Source organism: Podarcis tiliguerta, assembly GCF_965153285.1.
Source record: "Podarcis tiliguerta genome assembly, chromosome: 10".
In the NCBI taxonomy this organism is placed as follows: domain Eukaryota; kingdom Metazoa; phylum Chordata; class Lepidosauria; order Squamata; family Lacertidae; genus Podarcis; species Podarcis tiliguerta.
The window spans coordinates 69,072,228-69,095,465 of NC_139543.1; the positions used below are offsets into that span (position 1 = coordinate 69,072,228).

A 23,238-nucleotide genomic window follows, 5' to 3' on the forward strand; every position below is an offset into this window, starting at 1 on the left:
TTATCCCATTCAGGACCAGGGAGTCCTGAATACCAGTTTGAATACCAGTTGCTGGAAATCACGGGGAGTTGCTCTTGCGCTCGGGTCCTCCTTGCATGTTTCCCACAGGTTGGCCGCTGTGAGAAGAGGATACTAGACTAGAGAGCCAGTGTGGTGTAGTGGTTAAGAGCGGTGGACTCGTAATCTGGGGAACCGGGTTCGCGTCTCCGCTCCTCCACATGCAGCTGCTGGGTGACCTTGGGCCAGTCACACTTCTCTGAAGTCTCTCAGCCCCACTCACCTCACAGAGTGTTTGTTGTGGGGGAGGAAGGGAAAGGAGAATGTTAGCCGCTTTGAGACTCCTTAAAGGGAGTGAAAGGCGGGATATCAAATCCAAACTCCTCTTCTTCTTCTTAGATGAGCCATTGGCCTGATCTATCTGGCCCCTGCTGTGTCCTAAAAACATCTCCCAGTGGAGCTTAAACACTTCGCAACCCATCTCTCCCATGCCAAGGTTGAGCTTATAGAGTGAGATGAACCCTCAGAGTCCTTCCTCCCCACTATTAGCAAGAGGTCTATTTTCCATGTTGGACATGGAAAGGATTACGGGCAGAAGACCGGAAACAACCCAGAATCCCTTAAGTGACCCCCCCCCCCGGTGGACCATGAACAAAACAGTAGAACTATCCCTCACAAGAAGCCATATAAGACCACACCTCAAAGAATACTGTGGACCATATGTGGCGTTTGCCCTCCTAGGTGCGTGACATACATTGGTACCTCGGGTTAAGTACTTAATTCGTTCCGGAGGTCCGTTCTTAACCTGAAACTGTTCTTAACCTGAAGCACCACTTTAGCTAATGGGGCCTCCCACTGCCGCTGCACCGCCGGAGCACGATTTCTGTTCTCATCCTGAAGCGAAGTTCTTAACCCGAGGTACTGTTTCTGGGTTAGCGGAGTCTGTAACCTGAAGCGTATGTAACCGGAAGCGTCTGTAACCTGAGGTACCACTGTACTGGGTTCACAAGGAAAGGGTTAACAAATTGTAAAATGACTAACCAATGGTAACCCAAGGGGGAGAGTTAACTGTGTATAAGGTTTAAGCACAGAGGTTTTTAGGGAGTTAGTGTTGCTAAGAAGACAGTCTGGAGTTAGAAGAGACAGAGAAGAGAAGTCTGTGTGTTGGGCTAGTCTGGTGTGAGAGAGGGAGAGAATTTGTTAAAAGGAGTCAGTCAAACAGTCGAGAAAATCAGTCAGAAGGTATAGGCCAGTAAAGAAACTAAAGTTAAGATGCTGACAGGAATATTATCTGAGAACCATAAACTTGGGAACCCTAAACGGCCTCGGTCCAGTATATCTGAAGGAGCATCTCCGCCCACATCATTCTGCCCGGACACTGAGGTCCAGCTCCAAGGGCCTTCTGGCGGTTCCCTCACTGCGAGAGGCCAAGTTACAGGGAACCAGGCAGAGGGCCTTCTCGGTAGTGGCGCCCGCCCTGTGGAACGCCCTCCCGTCAGATGTCAAAGTGATAAACAACTACCTGACATTCAGAAGACATCTGAAGGCAGCCCTGTTCAGGGAAGTTTTAATATGTGACATTTTAGTGTATTTTTCATCTTTGTTGGAAGCCGCCCAGAGTGGCTGGGGAAACCCAGCCAGATGGGCGGGATACAAATAATAAATTGTTGTTGTTGTTGTTGTTGTTGTTGTTGTTAATGTTTGTAAAATAAACTTTTTTGGGTTCACTTTTAACAACTGTGTGATCACCGCACCATAGTTTAAGGGCGATGTGAACATCTCTGCGAGGGCTGAACTACAGTTCCCAGAATCCTTGGGAGGAAGCCATGTGCTTTAGATGCACGGCGTGGCTGTGACCGTAGGCACGATTCAGTCCACCCTTCCTCTCTGCTCGCCTCCCAGCAAGGAAGTAAACAAGCCGTGCAAGAAACAGGACCTCTCCCCCTTCCAGAACCCGGTGAACGTCCCTGCCATCTTCAAAAGAAGCAAGACACGGATGCAGAGAAATTATACACCAGTTTGTATGGCTCAGTCTAGCCCCTCGGCGCCATTCCTTCTCTCCTTAAGCAACACAGAGGATAGACCAGCAGCTGAGCGTACAAGGAAATCGCTTTTGTCTCTCCATGCCAGCCACCGGTGACTAACCAGGAGTCTTATTGCTTCCGTCGCCAAGGGAGAAACCGGTTTCCTGCCCTTTGTACGGAGGCAGAGAGCCCCGAGCCCACGATTTAGCCCTCTTGAACGGAGGAACGCCTCTTGAGAGCGGAGAATCGGCTCTCCCGCTCTTCCGGCTCAGAAGGAGTTGATGAAGTTCAGGTAGGAGTTCAGGAAGCCGAGAGGGTCCTCCAGCTGTGGGTAATGGCTGATGTGGTCGTCTAGCACAGAAACCGTCGACATGGGGAGCACTTGCCTGTGGGGGGAAGTAGCGAGAAAGGGCTCTTTAGAAAACCCCGTAACTGCTACAGGGAACAAAGGAAGAAAGCGGAATTAAGGTTCGCGGTGAAGCTTCTCTCCTGATCTGTATAAGGCAGCTTCCTAGGATGTCAAGCCGGGTTTAAAAAGTGTTTTCTTTTTTTGACGAGTTATCAAAAATGTATAGAACAAAGTACAAATACCTGCTGGATAGGTAAAGAGAAAGAAGGTTCCGTTTATCATTTGGGGTGGCCGTGTAAGGTAATAAAAGCTTTCTGGGAGATGATATGTATTGAACTGAAAAAAATGTTTAAAACAACTTTTGTTTTTAAAAAAACAGGTTTTTTTATTAGGAATTGTAGGTACCGACATTCCAAAGGAGCAGAAAAGACTTTTTATGTATGTGACTGTCAGGGAACTGCCATCGGAGCTGGAGGCGGAGAGGAGGCTCCAGAGGGATGGCGGAGAGGGTCCCAGTAGGGAGAGAGGCAGCCCATCCGCTGGGGAAGGAAATCAGCGTAACACCAGTGGAGAAGGGGGGCAGATGGGGGAATCGGAGAGGTGGCTCCAGGACTCCTCGCCGGAGACCAGCGGAGAGGGCACGGGTACTCCGCTGCCCACACCCTCCCTGCGCAGAAGACTTCCGCGCAGGGAGAGTAGGAGGAGACTGGGCGTCAAACAGCTTTTATGCTGGAAAAGGTTCAAGAAACGCCCACGGACGGATTCTGCCAGCGACTGAGGCAGCCACGGAACTTGAGGCTGTCCAGACAGAAAGGGTTCAACCAGTGGCGGCGACTTACACACGAGCAACCCCTAGAACCATTACAGTGACAAAAGCTGCACGGATGCTATTGGCCCAGAAATGGAAAGAAGAGTCCCTACCAGGAAGGAATAGCAAACCAAGGTGTTGGGTTACACTAAAATGGCAAAGCTGACTGGGAAGCTCAGGAACCAAGAGGAGAAAAACTTTAGAAAAGAATGGGGGAAATTTATAATTTACTTAGGAGAGCACTGTAAGCAGGGATTGATTTGAGTGAAGAGACATAGAAATATTAAAAAAGGAAATCAATCAAACAAGCAAATAAACAATGTCCTTAACAGGCATTCAACAGGGGCTGCTTTCCCCAGCAGGCAATGCAGGGGGAAGACGCAGCTGTTGAACTTCTGCCTTATGCCCTGGTTAAAATGTAAAGAGGGCCTTGGAGAGAAAAGGCGGCAATCTCCAGTATGTACCGTATTTTTTTGCTCTATAGGACGCACATTTTCCCCTCCAAAAATGAAGGGGAAATGTGTGTGCGTCCTATGGGGTGAATGCAGGCTTTTGCTGAAGCCTGGAGAGCAAGGGGGGTTGGTGCGCACCGACCCCTCTCGCTCTCCAGGCTTCAGGAAGCTATCTGAAAGCCTTGGGAGCCCGACGCGACTTCCCGCCGGGCTCCCAAGGCTTGCAGACAGCAGCCTGCAGCCCGAAACCCGGGGAGCGCAGCGGAGCATGCCCCGGGCTTCGGGCAGATATCCGCAAGCCTGGGGAGCCCGGCAGGAGTTCCCACGGGCTCCCAAGGCTTGCGGATATCAGCCTGTTCTGGGGGCTGGGGGGGAAATAATTTCCCCCCCTTTATTCCCCCCCCAAAAAAACTAGGTGCACCCTATGGGGCGAAAAATACGATATTTGGAAATCCTCGCTGGTGCTCAAAGGCTTCATTTTGTTTCAGACCGATATCTTGATGAAATAGCCCCAAGCCATTACATGGTACAACTGTGGCCCCTCACAATAAGCTTACTTGTAGAGCTGAAGGAACTCTGGGTGTGGATTCACCGGGTCCAGAGGCCCATAAATCAGATGTACTGCAAGAGAGGAAGAACAGCTTCTTTGTCAACTTCCAGGATACAGGCCACCCCACCAACCCAAAAGCAGAAGAATTAATATTGGCTCTTCCGTACGGTCCAAGACACAATTGCGGCCTTTGCCGTTTCCTACTCACGGGGAACAGACGTGGATTGCAGAGCTCCTACCCAGCGGTTCCTGTGCTTTTTCCGTTGGTTGATGTACTGCAAAAGGCTGAAGAACAAAATTCATCCATGGAGACCGATTCCAAGCACTTGGCAGGAGCCTCAGGTCGCTCAGAGGCAGCCGCTGTCCGTTTGGGGGAAAGTCTGAAGCTCTTTAGTTGAGCACCTCCCCGGTTCAATCCCCAAAAAGATCTCCACTTAGGGCTCCCCCATCAAAATCCTAAAGGTTTTGTCAGTGCTGCGAATACTGGGCTGAACAGCCTGGCTTTGTGTAAAGCACTTTTCTAAGACAGAGCCATCTCTGCGATGAGCCCCCAAAGCAGGCAGTTCTGAGGCTGATTTTTCAGCTGAGGTTCCATAAGGCTTTGTCATAATTAGAGCTGGGCGATAAATCGTCCAAAACCAGTTTGGAGTCCATATCCGTGATACTGCAAATCGGGATTTTGGCATGTGTTTATTCAAAAATCTCAATGTGGGGGAAACAGTGAAACCAGCCAAGGCTCCTCTCGATTCCTACAATCCCTGTAAACTCTGCCTGCTCAGCAGTGGTGTAGCGTGGGTTGTCAGCACCCAGGGCAAGGCAAGTAATTTGCGCCCCCTAACCCGTGGATTTGCGCCCCCTAACCTTAACCCCCAGATGTTGCGCCCGGTGCGGCCGGCCCTCCCTGCACCCCCCACGCTACGCCACTGCTGCTCAGGTCTTGGGGGAGCAAATCCCAAGAGCAGGCACCTGCAATCATCAAGTTGCAGGAAAAACCGTGGAACCATCCTTATGCCAGACATCGTGATATATCGGTATATCCCAGTGCTTAGCTGCTGATAAATTGCAATGCTGAAAACCAGGCATCGCCCAGCCCTAGTCATAATATCACCTTATACAAGTGAATAATAATAATAATAATAATAATAATTTATTATTTATACCCCGCCCATCTGGCTGAGTCTCCCCAGCCACTCTGGGCGGCTCCCAATCAAGTGTTACAAACAATACAGCATCAAATATTAAAAACTTTAATCTTTTATTAAACGGGTGTTTTGCAGGATACGAACACTCAGATTTAGGGACGCGGGTGGCGCTGTGGGTTAAACCACAGAGCCCTAGGACTTGCCGATCAGAAGGTCGGCGGTTCGAATCCCCGCAACGGGGTGAGCTCCCGTTGCTCGGTCCCTGCTCCTGCCAACCTAGCAGTTCAAAAGCACCTCAAAGTGCAAGTAGATAAATAGGTACCGCAACCTGAGCGCCCACTGTATAGTCCGGCCCCCCACAAGGTCTGAGGGACAGTGGGCTGGCCCCCAGCGGAAAACATTTGCTGACCCCTGGTTTAGATGATCGGCTCCCCCCGATCTCAGGCACCCAACCTGACGTGAAGGTACAGCATACCAAGCTAAGATTTCTGCCTTGAATGCAGAGCTGTGAACAGAAATCTCAGCAAGGAGCAGTGATCTTAGAGCGTACAACATGCGCAGGTTTGGAGCGGGCTAAGTGGGCATCCTGGGCGACTATGCTGGGGGGTGCCCCATATTTCAGGGGTGGCGGGACTTGGGAGAACTCCTCAGCAGGCTCTTCACCTGAACCTTGAGCTCAACGCTCCAGGTTAATTCAGGTGACGGTAACCCTAACCCAGCAAGCTTGCTCATCCAACACAAAGCAGCGGCCCAGGCGCTGAAACAGGATAGCCCAGGTGCCAAACCTCCTGTGAGGCCCTGAAAGGATGTTTGGAGTCGAGAGGAAGCTGAGTCTCCGCCAGGTAAACATGAGACTCAGGATGCTTTAATTGCGCCAGGAAGAATGGATCCTGTTTTCCCCAACACGGCTAGGTAAACAGGGCTCCACGTCGATTGCAAGGGGCAATATTGAGCCCCACCGACGGCACGGCAAGTGTTAAATTCTCTCGGTCTCAAAAGCACCTTAACAAAAAGCTCTTTGCCAACCTGGTGCCCACAGGAGATGTAGTCCAAAACCTCTGGATGGCACTAGGTTGGCAAATGGCGACCTAAGGCAGCAGTAGCCATAATAATAATAATAATTTATTATTTATACCACGCCCATCTGGCTGGGCTTCCCCAGCCACTCTGGGCGGCTTCCAACAAAACACTAAAATACAATAACCTATTAAACATTAAAAGCTTCCCTAACTTGGTCCTCCAGCTGTTTTGGGACTACAATTCCCATCACCCCTGACCACTGGTCCTGTTAGCTAAGGATGATGGGAGTTGTAGTCCAAAAACAGCTGGAGAGCCAAGTTTGGCAACCACAGTCCGAAGCCTGCAACTTCCAAAGTCAACTCACTGGGACTTAACCTCTGGGTAGGAGTGAGCTGTTAGCTGCAAAGGAAGAACTTTTTCCTCCCGAAATCTACAAGCAATATACCGATATATCACAATTGTCCGGCATAAGGATGGCTCTACAGAATGTGCTCCCTCATAAAGCAGGAATATCTAACGACAAAGCAGTATAAATGCCTCATCTCTGCAGGCGACGGGCGGTTTTGAAACGCTCTCGAAATCTATCTCCAGTGTTAGGAGTTTCCCTTCATGTGGACGTGACTAATTGTGGGTCCAGCAGTCAAGAAGGCGAATATTTGCACAGTCAAGCTTTACTTTTACATCTCCCTTCTTTTCTTTTCTTTTCCTTTTTTTAAAATAATATTTTATTAAGGTTTCCATAACGTTACAGAAAGTAAAAAGAAAAATACAAAAATAATAAAGAAAAACAATTAAAAAGAATTCAATTTTTCATAACATATCTTGCATTTGCTTGTTTCCCGGACCTCCCCACACCTCCCCTCTTTGTATTCCAGTTCAATTTATTTATTCAGCAAATCCTTTCCCTCTTTACTTTATCCTTATCTTGATCTTAATATATTATGCCTTTAAATTTTCACCTGTTAACATTCCGTTTTTGCATATTCCTTCGTACTGTTGTTACTAAAAACCCCTTAACCTCAATCCAACGTCATTCTAACATTCATTACATCTCCCTTCTTTTCACACCCTTTGCGCGCTGTCTCTCTCTTAATGTAGAATATGGTAATTTGTTAAAAACTGAAATAAAAAATAAACCGGCCCTATTTCAGAGACGGCAGCTGATTCATGGACTATAATGTCCACTTCTCGCTTACAGCTTGCCTGGCTCCACAGCAGACCCCAAAAGCAACTCTGTGTCCACTACCGTTCTGTTTTTTCCCCCGTGGTGGCCTTACCTATCAATCACAAGGTTGCCGTCGTTTGTTCGGACTGCTGCCCACATGTCCCAGTATTCAGCGTCGGACGGCTGGGTATATGGGCCAAAGACAGTCGCAAGTCTGGAAGATTTGAAAGAAGAAGGGGGTGGACTATTAAGGAAGAGAATCTAAACACCCTCCAGAAGAGGTTTCCAAAACCGTCCAACATCCTTTGAGCAACAAGTACGTTCTCTTTCCCTCTTCTCAGAGAGGGCAGGAATAAGGACAAGAATCCAAGGATTCAGAATACCAACTCACCCTCTGGCAAAGAAGAAGTAATTTGATAATCGGGTGATAATGGGTGAAATCAGGCCGCCATCTTTGAGAATCTTTGAAGGAAAAGAAAAAATTAATCACTGTTTAATTGGTTGAGAACTACAAATCCAACAGCCCCAGAAAGGGCCCAATTCAATAGTGCTGGTTTTGACCTATAAAGCCTTAAACGGCTCAGGACTGCAATGCCTCAAGGATCGCCTCTTCCCATATGAACTGAGACAGACTCTGTGCTCATCATCTGAGGTCCTCGTTCAGGTCCCAGCCAGATGGGCGGGTATATAGTGTCCTCCATGAAGTCCATAGGGCGGGAACACAAGAACGGGGCCTTTTCTGTGGTGGCTCCCCATTTGTGGAATTGGCTCTCCTCACGGAGGCTCGCCTGGAGCCTTCATTGCATATCTTTAGGTGCCGAGCAAATATATCCCTCCCCTCCCAGGCCTTTGGTTAATTAAATGAACTTAATTAAGTTTAGTAAATAATAACAATAATGATAATGTTTCTGGAATGCTCTCCCCAGGGAGGTTTAACTGGCGCCTTCATTATACATCTTTAGGCAGAAACATTCCACTTTAACTAGGCCTTTGGCAAATTAAATCTATGGCCTTTTCAAAAGGGAGACGGGTTGCTTTTGTTTGTTGGTACTGTGTGTATTTTTGTGCTTTTATATTGTGAACCGCCCCGTGATCCTCGGATGAAGGGGAGTATAGAAATATATTAAGTGAATAATGGAACAATTCTATTCATAGAAGCTGTGTTTTTCTGCAAGAGCAAAGGTCCTTACCATTTGGATTAATCTGGGGTGATGAGTTTCTGGGAAAATACCTGCAGGAAACAGGAGGGAAGAGTTGCTCTCACACTCAAATCGAATTCTTGTTCTATTTTCTTTTTTTAAAATAATGCTTTTTATTGATTTTCAAAAAGAAAACAAAATTAAATAAAACATCATCTTTTAGATTCAACATTTTTGTATCTTCTTATTTACCCTGCGCCCTTTCGCACCTGGACTTCCTTTCATTCCTGGCTTCAGTTTTCATAATTTACATAGAATAGAATCATAGAATCATAGAGTTGGAAGAGACCACAAGGGCCATCGAGTCCAACCCCCTGCCAAGCAGGAAACACCATCAGAGCACTCCTGACATATGGTTGTCAAGCCTCTGCTTAAAGACCTCCAAAGAAGGAGACTCCACCACACTCCTTGGCAGCAAATTCCACTGTCAAACAGCTCTTACTGTCAGGAAGTTCTTCCTAATGTTTAGGTGGAATCTTCTTTCTTGTAGTTTGGATCCATTGCTCCGTGTCCGCTTCTCTGGAGCAGCAGAAAACAACCTTTCTCCCTCCTCTATGCGACATCCTTTGATATATTTGAACATGGCTATCATATCACCCCTTAACCTCCTCTTCTCCAGGCTAAACATGCCCAGCTCCCTTAGCCGTTCCTCATAAGGCATCGTTTCCAGGCCTTTGACCATTTTGGTTGCCCTCCTCTGGACACGTTCCAGTTTCTCAGTGTCCTTCTTGAACTGTGGTGCCCAGAACTGGACACAGTACTCCAGGTGAGGTCTGACCAGAGCAGAATACAGTGGCACTATTACTTCCCTTGATCTAGATGCTATACTCCTATTGATGCAGCCCAGCATTGCATTGGCTTTTTTAGCTGCTGCGTCACACTGTTGGCTCATGTCAAGTTTGTGGTCAACCAAGACTCCTAGATCCTTTTCACATGTACTGCTCTCAAGCCAGGTGTCACCCATCTTGTATTTGTGCCTCTCCTTTTTTTTGCCCAAGTGCAATACTTTAATTTCTCCCTGTTAAAATTCATCTTGTTTGTTTTTGCCCAGTTCTCTAATCTGTTGAAAGGAAGCAGCTGATCGGCAAGCGATCGAGAGGGAGATAACGGACTCTAGCGATAAAGGAGGCTGCCTGGGAGGGGGGAGGTAAAAGCCCATGGATCCTCAGGGTTTTTGCATTGGGTCACCCCAAATTCACCATCATCAGATCACATAGCATGTCCATGGTTACAGCCTGCACCAAAAAAAAAAAAATCACGAACCCGCCGTTTCCTGGGGCCGCAATGGCGCAAAAACGTGGTTACAAAGCACGGATCCACATGGATCCTCAGGATTTTTGCATTGGGCTACCCCAAACTCACCGTAAAATCACATGTCTGTGGCCACAACATGAACCACAAAAATCATACATCCACTGTTTCATTCAAAATATTTTTTTTTTTGTTTTCCTCCTCTAAAAACTAGGTGCGTCTTATGGTCAGGTGTGTCTTACGGAGCAAAAAATACGGTACTTCCGGGTTTGCAGTGTTTGGGTTCTAAGTTGTTAGAGTGCCAAGGCGTTTGAGAACCAGGGTACTGTAATCACAATAAGAATATGGAGGACGTTCTTTGCAATGAAAACCTTACCTCCATTTGACAGGCACAGGCTGTTGATGAGGACACTTCCCGTCGTATTGTGCTCATACCTGAGGACAAAGAAGAGGAGAGCGGAGTCAGGGCAGAGCCACACCTCTTCTTGTGGCAGTGCGGTGCAATGGTTAGAGCGCTGGACTAGGGCCTGGGGTTCAAACCTCTGCTCACTGGGTGGCCTTGGGGCAGTCACCACGTCTCAGCCTAACCTCACAAGGTTGTTGTGAGGACTGACAGGAGAAAAAGGTGGACTAGAATGCAGTAAGTAACAAGACACTTTCAGGCAAGCCCTCAAAGGTATTATTTCACAGATGCCTCTGTAGGAATAGCTTACTACTACTAATAATAATAATAATTTATTATTTATACCCCACCCATCTGGCTGAGTTTCCCCCACCACTCTGGGCGGCTCCCAATCGAGTGTTAAAAACAATACAGCATTAAATATTAAAAACTTCCCTAGACAGGGCTGCCTTCAGATGTCTTTATTTCCTTCACATCCGAAGGGAGGGCGTTCCACAGGGCGGGTGCCACTACCGAGAAGGCCCTCTGCCTAGTTCCCTGTAACCTCACTTCTCGCAATGAGGGAACCGCCAAAAGGCCCTCGGCGCTGGATCTCAGTGTCCGGGCAGAACGATGGGGGTGGAGACGCTCCTTCAGGTATACTGGGCCATGGCCGTTTAGGGCTTTAACGGTCAGCACCAACACTTTGAATTGTGCTAGGAAACGTACTGGGAGCCAATGCAGGTCTTTCAGGACCGGTGTTATGTGGTCTTGGCGGCCGCTCCCAATCACCAGTCTAGCTGCCGCATTCTGGATTAATTGTAGTTTCTGGGTCACCTTCAAAGATAGCCCCACGTAGATCGCATTGCAGTAGTCCAAGCGGGAGATAAGCAGAGCATGCACCACTCTGGCAAGACAGTCTGCGGGCAGGGAGGGTCTCATCCTGCGTACCAGATGGAGCTGGTAGACAGCTGCCCTGGACACAGAACTGACCTGTGCCTCCATGGACAGCTGTGAGTCCAAAATGACTCCCAGGCTGCGCACCTGGTCCTTCAGGGGCACAGTTGCCCCATTCAGGGCCAGGGAGTCCTCCACACCTGCCCGCCTCCTGTCCCCCAAGAACAGTACTTCTGTCTTGTCAGGATTCAACCTCAATAGTGGGCTGTAAATAGTGGGCTGATCTCTGCACCTGGGGGCAGGTTCAATGGCGCCAACAACTCCACCCCAAACCACGAGCCTCTTCTTTGCAAACAGCTACATCAGACAGGTGCAGGGAAGACTGCTAAAACTGTGTGGGTTCATTTTCTAATGCTAGTAATGTGAATGTTTATTTAAATCCTGCGATCAAGTCTATTCGCTCTATGCGGGGCTGCCCTTGAAGCTGTCCCAGAAACTCCAGCGGGTGCAGAATGCTGCAGCAAGGCTCCTCACGGGGTCTCTGCCATGGGAGCATATTCATCCAGGGCTTTTCCAGCTGCACTGGCTCCCGGTGGAGTACAGGGTCAGGTTCAAGGTGCTGCTTTTGACCTTTAAAGCCCTTCACGGGCAAGGACCCTCATACCTACGGGACCACCTCTCTCGGTATGCCCCACGGAGAGCCTCAAGGTCCATAAATAGCAACACCCTAGTGGTCCCAGGCCCTAAGGAAGTTAGTTTGGTTTCAACCAGAGCCAGGGCCTTTTCAACACTGGCCCCGACTTGGTGGAACGCTCTGCCTCATGAGACCAGGGCCCTGATTTCTTTCCGCAGGGCCTGTAAGACAGAGTTGTTCCGCCTGGCCTTTGGCTTGGAGCCAATTTGATTCCCTCCCTCCCTCTCTTTCTTTTTTCTTTTCCTTCTCCTCCTGCAATGAGGCTACATTTTAATATTTTAATGTTCCATTATTTTAATGTTGTATTTTATTTTTGTTTTTAAGTTGTAATCATTCATCTTGTTTTTATTATTGCTTGTAAGCCGCTCTGAGCCCGGCCTTGGCTGGGGAGGGTGGGGTATAAATAAAAATTATTATTATTATTATTATTATTATTATTATTGGCATTTCTTTGTTTCTGCAAATATAATCTGCTTTAAATGTTTAGAAGATAGTGAAATATGATGGTGTAATTACTGTTACTTTTATGTTTTTGGGCTTAATGCTATGTTATTAATAACTTTTTCTGCTGAGAGATAGCAAAATGGGTGAAAATAGAAACAAACCAGAAATGGAAGTTGGGGGAAGCCTAGGAGGGCAGGGAGGAATATAGAGTAAATGTTAAGAATTTGAGATGTGTGTAATGAAGGAAAAAGAAAAACGGATAAAAAAATTAAATAAAAATAAAACTGGGTGGGTGAAGAGAAAAGTTAATGTTCATGTTATGAAAAGTTAACGTCTTTATGCCACACCTTTCTCCCCAGGAATTCCAAGGCAGCTCGTGGCATTTAAGAATGACGACACAAAATACGAAAACAAACACATTAGAAACAGTAATTAAAATACATCCAAGCACACGCAGAACCAGCAATTAAGAGTTTGCCCTGGCAGTAGCCCAGCGGTCAAAACTACACCTGAGCGCAAGTTTCCTAGGAAGATATTTGCCCGTCGGCAGATGGAGAGAACCAGACTATCCTCTCTGGGGTAGAAATGAATTCTGAAAGCGGCTCTGGGAGCCTCAAAGGGCAGACATATACCGTATTTTTCGCTCTATAACTCACTTCTTCCCTCCTAAAAAGTAAGGGGAAATGTGTGTGCGTCTTATGGAGCGAATGCAGGCTGCGCAGCTATCCCAGAAGCCAGAACAGCAAGAGGGATTGCTGCTTTCACTGCGCAGCGATCCCTCTTGCTGTTCTGGCTTCTGGGATTCAGAATATTTTTTTTCCTGTTTTCCTCCTGCAGAAACTAGGTACGTCTTATGGTCTGGTGCATATTATAGAGCGAAAAATACGCTAGGTACCGCTCCGGCGGGAAGGTAAAGGGCATTTCCGTGCGCTGCTCTGGTTCGCCAGAAGCGGCTTAGTCCTGCTGGCCACATGACCCGGAAGCTGTACGGTGGCTCCCTTGGCCAATAAAGCAAGATGAGCGCCGCAACCCCAGAATCAGCGATCCATCTTGCTGTTTTAACTTTGCTTTGCTGGAGAGGCGCTGCGCAGCTTTCCCTCTCTGCGCAGCGCCCCTTTAGCGAAGCGGGAGGAGAAATGGAAGGGGCTCCGTTTCTCCTGCCGGTTCGCTGAAGGGGCGCTGCGCAGAGAGGGAGAGAATATTTTTTTCCTTGTTCTCCTCTAAAACTAGGTGCGTCTTATGGTCGGGCGCGTCTTATAGAGCAAAAATACGGTGAATGCAAGGAAATAACGAAGCAAGCCGTTAAAGGGCGCCGGTGAAAACGCAGAAGCGTCGCGGCTTCCACTCACCTGTGAAGAAGCTCCTGCGCAACAGTGTCCCCGTAGTCGTGCGAGAGGAGGTTGACCCGCTGGTTCAAAAGGCCCAAGTGGTCCAGAAGCCCTTCCACGATGCTGGCTTGCTCAAAGATGGAGTACTGATGTGGCCTCTGTTTGGGAAATACAGCAGACGCTCGAGTTGCGAACGTGATCCGTGTGGGATGCACATTCGCAACCCGCAGCAGCACGTCTGCGCATGCGCAGGTTGCGATTCGGCGCTTCTGCGCATGTGCAAAGCGTGATTTAGTGCTTCTGCACATGTGCGACCGCCGAAACCCGGAGGTAACCCATTCCGGTACTTCCGGGTTTCAGCACTCTGGCGCTGTGGGTTAAACCACAGAGCCTAGGACTTGCCGATCAGAAGGTGGGCGGTTTGAATCCCCGCGACGGGGTGAGCTCCTCTTGCTCAGTCCCTGCTCCTGCCAACCTAGCAGTTCGAAAGCACGTCAAGTGCAAGTAGATAAATAGGTACCGCTCCAGCGGGAAGGTAAACAGCGTTTCCGTGCGCTGCTCTGGTTCGCCAGAAGCGGCTTAGTCCTGCTGGCCACATGACCCGGAAGCTGTACGCCGGCTCCCTCGGCCAGTAAAGCGAGATGAGCGCCGCAACCCCAGAGTCGGCCACGACTGGACCTAATGGTCAGGGGTCCCTTTACCTTTACCCCAAAAAAACGCAACCTGAAGCGTCAGTAACCCGAGCTATGACTGTAAAGGGAGAGCCCAGCTGCAGGCAGGCAGACTGGAATGCTTCCAAAACACACTTCTCCGTTCATACAAGCCGTGGGTAGGCAAACTAAGGCCCGGGGGCCGGATCCAGCCTAATCACCTTCTCAATCCAACCTGCGGACAGTCCGGGAATCAGCATGTTTTTACATGAGGAGAATGTGTCCTTTTATTTAAAATGCATCTCTGGGTTATTTGTGGGGCATAGGAATTTGTTCATTATTATTTTTCAAAATATATTCCGCCCCCCCCCTCCAATGTCTGAGGGACAGTGGACTGGCCCCCTGCTGAAAAACTTTGCTGACCCCTGATATTACAAGCAGATAATGCTTAATATTACAAGCAGATAATGCTTAATGTTTTTTTGAGGGGGCAAACACAGAACATCCTTATTGTGTCGCACGAGTGACGGGCAGGTCGTTCCACTCACTTATCGGAAGCCCTTGCGCCGAGATTGCTTACCGGTTTGTCGCTGAAGCCAAACCCCACAAAATCCAGGGCGATCACTCGGTTAAATCGCTGCGTCAGCCCTTCCCAAATCTGCAGCAGGGGAGAGAAGAGGTGAAAATCAGGAGGCGTCTCTGCAGAACTGGCGAAACTGACAGGAAGAATCCGGAACGAGGGAGATCAAGTATTCCAAAAAAAAAGACTGGAGCAAATTTATATTATATTTGAAAGACAACTGTAAGCAATTAACATCATTAGCAGGGTTATCTGAAGATTTGTGAGATGAATTAGTTACCTATTCATGTAGAGTAATTTTAATATTTTAAGTAATGATATAACAAGAATGGGACAGGAAGTGAAATGCAAAAATGCAAAATTTAATTTTGGAAGCCATTCGGTGGGTGGGAGGGAAATCATTTAGGCTCAGCTGAGCCAAGAGATTTAGTAAGAGGATACAAGGTTACGTATTGTGATTATATGTAAAATTAATAAAAAATATTATTGAAAAACCTAGAAAAAACCTAAAAATATTATTTAAAAACCTAGACAGCATCTTAAAAAGCAGACACATCACCTTGCCAACAAAGGTCTGTATAGTTCAAGCTATGGTTTTCCCAGTAGTGATGTATGGAAGTGAGAGCTGGACCGTAAAGAAGGCTGATCGCCAAAGAATGGATGCTTTTGAATTATGGTGCCGGAGGAGACTCTTGAGAGTCCCATGGACTGCAAGAAGATCAAACCTCTCCATTCTGAAGGAAATCAGCCCTGAGTGCTCACTGGAAGGACAGATCCTGAGGCTGAGGCTCCAATACTTTGGCCACCTCATGAGAAGAGAAGACTCCCTGGAAAAGACCCTGATGTTGGGAAAGATGGAGGGCACAAGGAGAAGGGGACGACAGAGGACGAGATGGTTGGACAATGTTCTTGAAGCTACCAGCATGAGTTTGACCAAACTGCGGGAGGCAGTGGAAGACAGGATTGCCTGCCGTGCTCTAGTCCAGGGGTCACGCAGAGTCAGACATGACTAAACGACTAACCAACAACAACAACAACATTATTTAAAAAAAGAAAACCAGGAGGTATCTCTCTCTCTCCCTCTTAACAGGGAGCTCCCTTTATAACCGGTCTCCAAAATTTCAACGCCTCTCAGGGCCTGCCTCACCTTGCACCAGTCGTAGCTGGAGGTTGGAAAGCCATGCAAGAGGACCACAATGTCCGAACTGCCAACGGCGCCCGAGGCGTCTGCAGAGAACAGAACATCCGTTATAGCACTGGCCCACCCTAATAATAATAATAATAATTTATTATTTATACCCTGCCCATCCTGCCAGGCCTCCCCAGCCACTCTGGGCGGCTTCCAACAAAGTATTAAAATACAGTGCTCTGTTAAACATTAAAAGCTTCCCTAAACAGGGCTGCCTTAAGATGTCTTCTAAAAGTCTGGTAGTTGTTCTTCTCTTTGACATCTGGTGGGAGGGCGTTCCACAGGGCGGGTGCCACTACCAAGAAGGTCCTCTGCCTGGTTCCCTGTAACTTGGCTTCTTGCAGGGAGGGAACCACTAGGCCTTCAGCACTGGACCTCAGTGTCCGGGCAGAACAATGGGGGTGGAGGCGCTCCTTCAGGTAAACAGGACCGAGGCCATCTAGGGCTTTCAAGGTCAGCACCAACACTTTGAATTGGGCTCAGAAACGTACTGGGAGCCAGTGTAGATCTTTCAAGATCGGTGTTGTACAGTCTTGGTGGCCGCTCCCAGTCACCAGTCTAGCTGCCACATTCTGGATTAGTTGTAGTTTCTGGGTCACCTTCAAAGGTCGCCCCACATAGAGTGCATTGCAGTAGTCCAAGCGGGAGATAACCAGAGCATGCACCACTCTGGCGAGACTGTCTTTGGGCAGGGAGGGTCTCATCCTGCGTACCAGATGGAGCTGGTAGACAGCTGGCCTGGACACAGAACTGACTGTGCCTCCATGGACAGCTGTGAGTCCCAAATGACTCCCAGGCTGCGCACCTGGTCCTTCAGGGGCACAGTTACCCTGTTCAGGACCAGGGAGTCCCCCACACCTGCCTGCCCCCCGGCCCCCAAAAACAGTACTTCTATCTTGTCAGAATTCAATCCCCAAAGCACTTTCTCTCCAGGGAGGTTCTCGTGGGTGCCATCCTTGTCTATCAAGGACTGTCCTGGACTCTGTGATCATCATCTGAGGCCCTCCTTCGTGAGCCTCCTCCATGAGGGCGGCAACACAAAAACAGGGCCTTTTCTGGGGTGGCTCCCCATTTGTGGAATGCTCTCCCCAGGGAGACTCGCCCAGCACCTTCACTATGTATCTTTAGGCAATAGGCAAAAACTTTCCTCTTCAACCAGGCCTTTGGCTGTTAAAACCATCTACAGTCATACCTTGGGTTACAGCCGCTTCAGGTTGAGTTTTTTCAGGTTACAGACCGCCGAAACCCGGAAGTACCAGGACGGTTTTGGCAGCTGCGCATGCGCAGAAGCGCTAAATCACGCTTTGCACATGCGCAGAAGTGCCAAATTGCAACCCAAGCGTGCGCAGACGCGGGGTGTGAACACTGTGGGTTGCGAACATGCATCCCGCACGGATCACGTTCACAACCTGAGAGGCCACTGTACGACTTTTTAAACTTGGGGGCGTTTATAAACTTAATACATAGATCTTCAGGCACCAGGTAAAAACTATCAAGCCTTAGGCTTTTAATGATCTTGGACCTTTTAGAGGAGGTGGGATTTTTAAACATCTTCTTTTCTTTTCTGGTTTTAATGTGTGTGTGTGTGTGTGTGTGTGTAAGTCATTTTGGGTTGCTTGTGGCCACACACACCAAAAAAGCAAGCAATAAATCTAACGACAAAAATAAAATGCCACTTAAGTTTTAACTCTTATTAACCAGCAAAAAGCATATCGTTATGGCAAGCAGGAATTACGGCCAAGTAGCCGTTCACAACCTTTTCCCAGTTCCATCTTTCTATAAATTTCCCTTCCCGTGGATTGCATGTCATCCTTAAGGTAAAGGTAAAGGTACCCCTGCCCGTACGGTCCAGTCTTGCCAGACTCTAGGGTTGTGCGCCCATCTCACTCAAGAGGCCGGGGGCCAGCGCTGTCCGCAGACACTTCCGGGTCACGTGGCCAGCGTGACATCGCTGCTCTGGTGAGCCAGAGCCGCACACGGAAACGCCGTTTACCTTCCCGCTAGTAAGCGGTCCCTATTTATCTACTTGCACCCGAGAGTGCTTTCGAACTGCTAGGTTGGCAGGCGCTGGGACCGAACAGCAGGAGCGCACCCCGCCGCGGGGATTCGAACCGCCGACCTTTCGATCGGCAAGTCCTAGGCGCTGAGGCTTTTACCCACAGCGCTACCCGCGTCCCTTTATGTCATCCTTATTACTGATCAATTAACGGTCCGTCCGTCCCCTGTCAACGGAGGCAGGGTTCTATTTTTCCAATATTGTGCAATGCAAATCTTTGCACCGATCAATAAACCTGCTAGCTAGATATCTACCTTCCTTGCTTCCCTTTTCGTTAGCATAGTCTTAAGATTTCTCATTGCACGTCGGCCGCTTTTAAAAATGGCCGCTTTTAGGTCAATGAGCTTCCTTTGATTTGTCTGCCACCTTTTGCGTCTGTCTGTCTGTCTGTCTCTTTTTTAAAAAGCAGTCACAGAACAACCTCACGGCTATTTTCAAGGCCGTCTTTTACTGCAAGCCGCACAGAGCATTTCGCAGAAAACTCGGCCAGGCATTTCGGAAACAAGGACGCAAAACACAGGAGAGGAAACCTCTGTAGAAGATATTCTGGTTCTGGAAGGTGAAATAGCTTCCCGACGACCTCCATAACTGCAGAGCCGGCGATAACTTGGGGGGCGGGATGTGCAGGTAGACAGCAATGAGGGGCACGGTTAGAAGCCCCACCTGAAGCCACCACTCTTTCATTCTGGGAAGAGAAAGAAGAGAAATTTAGTGTTTACACGGGGGGAGAGAGCGAGAGAACAGTGCAGTCCTATTTCACAACGCTGGACTTTGCTCCACGCTCCAAGGTTCAGAGTTCGAAAACCGGGCATGCACACATTTATCTTTTTTTATTATTATTACTTTTTTATTCAAAATTAAAAAACATATTATCCAGAAACATATAATCCTTATTCCCCCCCCCCCATTTTTCCTCCCTCCCCCCACAGAAACCTGACTTCCCTCAGTTCCAGTCTTTGACCTGCCTCCTGTCCCCCAAGTTTTTTATGAGGGCTTGTGTGGGCAAGGAAATGTTAATAAGGAATTGCAGAATGAGAGGAGAGGGTAGAACCAGGAACTAACCCCATGCTGCTCAGCCCAGTGGAGGGAGGACTGCAGGCAGCTCAAGTCGGGACATATTAAAGCCCACAATTTTCCTTTTCATAGAATCAAAGAATTGTAGAGTTGGAAGGGGACCCAGGGGTCATCTAGTCCAACCCCAGGAATTTTCTTGGGTATCAGGGGATCCCACAGAGATGCAATCTCATGTCACGACCTGATCAGTATCTCCAAGGTCTTCTGCACTGGGACTGAGTAATAATAATAATAATAATAATAATAATAATAATAATAATAATAAATTTTATTTATATCCCGCCCTCCCCAGCCGAAGCCGGGCTCAGGGCGGCTAACAACAATTAAATAATCAAACAATCAAATAATCAAACATTCTAAAAACATTCCATTATAAAAATTAATTAAAGTCAAATTAATGGCAACCGTTGAGCAAAATTCTGTGCAGGTTGCCAGAGGAGGGAGTCAGGCTGGGCCCTGACCAAAGGCCTGGTGGAACAACTCTGTCTTGCAGGCTCTGCGGAAAGATGTCAAGTCCCGCAGGGCCCTAGTCTCTTGTGACAGAGCGTTCCACCAGATTGGAGCCGCAGCCGAGAAAGCCCTGGCTCTAGTTGAGGCCAGCCTAACCTCTCTGAGGCCTGGGACCTTCAGGATGTTTTTATTTGACGAGCGTAGGTTTCTCTGTGGGGCATACCAGGAGAGGCGGTCCCGTAGGTACGAGGGTCCTAGGCCGTATAGGGCTTTAAAGGTTAAAACCAGCACCTTAAACCTGATCCTGTACTCCACCGGGAGCCAGTGCAGCTGGTATAGCACCGGGTGAATGTGATCTCGCAGCGAAGACCCCATAAGGAGTCTCACCATGGCATTCTGCACCCGCTGCAGTTTCTGGGTCAGTCTCAAGGGCAGCCCCACGTAGAGCGAGTTACAATAATCCAGTCTGGAGGTGACCGTCGCATGGATCACAGTGGCTAGGTCAGGGCGAGAGAGGTAAGGAGCCAACTGCTTAGCTTGGCGGAGATGAAAAAATGCCGCCTTTGTTATAGCTGCAATCTGCGCCTCCATGGAGAGGGAGGTGTCGAAGATTACACCCAAACTCTTAACGAACGGTGCTGGCACTAATTGCACCCCCGCTAGAGATGGGAGTTGCCCCCTCAATCCCATATCGTCCCGTCCCAGCCAGAGGACCTCTGTCTTCGAAGGATTTAACTTCAACCGGCTCCCACGTAACCATCCAGCCACAGCTTCCAAGCATCTGGTCAGTGTGTCTGGGGCCGAGTCAGGGTGGCCATCCATCAACAGATAGAGTTGGGTGTCATCAGCATACTGATGGCAGCCCAGCCCAAAACTCCGGACAAGCTGGGCGAGGGGGCACATAAAGATGTTGAAAAGCATCGGGGAGAGTATCGCACCCTGGGGCACTCCACACACCAAGGAGTGGCGGGATGACAATTCCCCCCCAAGCGCCACCCTCTGTCCCCGACCGGAGAGAAACGAGCGCAGCCATTGAAGGACTGTGCCCTGGATCCCCACGTCGGCAAGGCGGTGGTCCAGGAGTTCGTGATCGACCATGTCGAAGGCTGCTGACAGGTCTAGAAGAATCAGCAGCCCCGACCCGCCTTGATCCAGCTGCCTGCGGAGATCATCTGTTAGGGCGACCAGAGCCGTCTCGGTCCCATGACCAGCGCGGAAGCCGGACTGGAATGGATCCAGAGCCGATGAGTAACCTCTTGCTTCGGAGCACAGGAACGTCACCAATGCCAAACTCTGGGTCTATCTTTTATCTGGGTCTATGTTTTAATGTTGTATTTTAATCTTGTTTTTAAAGTTGTATTTTAATCAACATGTTTTTATTATTGGTTGTTAGCCGCCCTGAGCCCGGGGAGGACGGGGTATAAATAAAATCATTTATTATTATTATAAGGTAAAGGTAAAGGGACCCCTGACCATTAGGTCCAGTCATGACCGACTCTGGGGTTGCGGCGCTCATCTCGCTTTATTGGCCGAGGGAGCCGGCATACAGCTTCTGGGTCATGTGGCCAGCATGACTAAGCTGCTTCTGGCGAACCAGAGCAGCGCACGGAAACACCGTTCACCTTCCCGCTGGAGCGGTACCTGCTTATCTACTTGCACTTTGACGTGCTTTCGAACTGCTAGGTTGGCAGGAGCTGGGACCGAGCAAGAGGAGCTCACCCCGTCGCAGGGATTTGAACCGCCGACCTTCTGATCGGCAAGTCCTAAGCTCTGTGGTTTAACCCACAGCGCCACCTGGGTCCCTTATTATTATTATAATTATTATCTAATTCAGCATAATCCACACAGTGGCTTTCCAAACATTTCTGCAAACCGGGAGAGGGCAGAGTTTGAACCTGAGGCCTTCTGCGTTCAAAGTGGTCTGTTTGACCACTGCCCCCTCTCCAGATGTGGGGGCCAAGCTATGCCTGGACCCGTCCCAGGCCCCTGACAGGGAGCAGCACCCAGCACTGCTGTGCTAAAACAATTCTGGGATAAGAGTAGGCATGCAATCTCAAGAAAATTAATGCCGCTTGCTGGTGCAAAACTTTGCAGTGCTTGGTTTAAAAACGTTGTGTTTTGAAAGCTCAGCACTAAACATGGGCAACACTCCCTTGAGCTCCTGGCAGGAAAAGGTGGCAGATATAAATAAATAAATAAATAAATAAATAATTTATGCTCTAACCATCTGGTTGGGTTTCCCCAGCCACATTGGGCGGCTTCCAGCAAAAATATTAAAATGCAAGATGATGGAATTTATGGAGCTGGCTGATCTCGCCACGACCAGAAAGAAGAGGAACATCAAGAAGACTAGAAGAAATTTAAAGACTATTTGAATAAGCATTGTAATATTAAAGATAGGTAATCACTTGAAAGAAACAATTAGGCCTAGGAGTAAAACGGAATTAAATTTATCAATAAGAAAACGTACGATAAGGAAAGTTATGTAATATGATTTGGACTATGATATGGTCTTTTGAAACCCCGACATTGGAAACTGCTACATATAATTACTAAGAAATTCGGATGGAAGCGATTCGAGGAAGTCAAATATGTTTATGAAGATGGATGGTACTTAATTTTAATTAATTAAGTGGTAATATGTGGTATGTATCTTTTTGCTTCTTCTTTTCTTTTTTGCTTGTCTTTATTATTGTTAATCTTTTCTTTCTTTACTATGTCTGTTTACTGAAAATAATATATTATTTGAAAAATATATATTAAAATGCAATATTAAAAGCTTCCCTAAAACAGGGCTGCCTTCTTCTAAATGCAATAAATAAGCAAATAAACAAGCAATTCTGCACCCATAAAACACCCCCCTCCTGCTTTTCTCCCAAATTTCCATCCAAAAGAGCCCCAGGGCTCCAAAGAAGGGGGAAACCCAGCAATTGCTCCTGCTGCCCCCAAACCCAGACCCCCCCAAAAGAATAAGTGGGGGTCACCGCCCCTCTTCCTGGTCCCAGAGAGGGCGCGCATGCGCTCTCCGCTCACCTGCGCTCCGGGCTGCGGGCAGGCGCGTCCCATGCCGCTCCCGCGGGAAGAAAAAGGCTTCTGGAGCCGGGGGAGGGCCAAAGCGCATGCGCGCCCTGGTCAGCTCCTCGATTGCCACGCCCCCTCCTCGAAAAACCGGCTATTATTGGGCAAAACGCCCCTTGCGTTGGAGCGGCTGGGAAGGCTTACCCTTCCGCGCCCCCTGGCGAGGGCAGGCGGTACTGCAGCCCGCAGGGAGAAGCGGGTTTGCTGCGTTGGGGACGCGGCTAAGTCGCCCAAAGTTTTTATTAGTTGGGGGGTTTTTTGGGGGGTTGCAAATAGAAGGGGAAGAAATGGAGGCAGTGAGAGGTTTTACTTTCTTTTTTTTATAGATTTTTATTCAGTACAAATTAAAAAACATACACATTCACAACAAAAGAAAATGCATCTAACCAAGGAAAAAGAATTAGAGAATATTTTGTCTCTTTTCATATTTACAGTTATTTATACCTCTATAAAATGCTA

General features: G+C 48.3%; 1 protein-coding gene and 1 long non-coding RNA gene across 3 annotated transcripts in view; both read right to left on the bottom strand.

Moving 5' to 3' along the window:
• LOC310659319 overlaps positions 1-23,238 on the bottom strand; it is a 112,738-nt gene that overhangs the window by 1,235 nt on the left and 88,265 nt on the right. The window lies entirely within an intron of this gene.
• Positions 1,995-22,853, bottom strand: MEST (mesoderm specific transcript). Of its 2 annotated transcripts, XM_083402372.1 has the most exons (12): positions 22,735-22,853; positions 18,708-18,862; positions 16,080-16,159; positions 14,933-15,010; positions 13,724-13,860; positions 10,334-10,392; positions 8,698-8,738; positions 7,899-7,969; positions 7,620-7,721; positions 4,389-4,465; positions 4,188-4,251; positions 1,995-2,407 (listed from the first exon to the last, which is right to left on the bottom strand). In XM_083402372.1, exons 2-12 carry the CDS (start codon positions 18,859-18,861, stop codon positions 2,290-2,292), a joined length of 981 nt encoding a protein of 326 aa, XP_083258498.1. In that variant the 5' UTR covers position 18,862; positions 22,735-22,853; the 3' UTR covers positions 1,995-2,289. The 2 variants fall into 2 exon arrangements, with proteins under 2 accessions (XP_083258498.1, XP_083258499.1); XM_083402373.1 differs by lacking the exon at positions 7,620-7,721.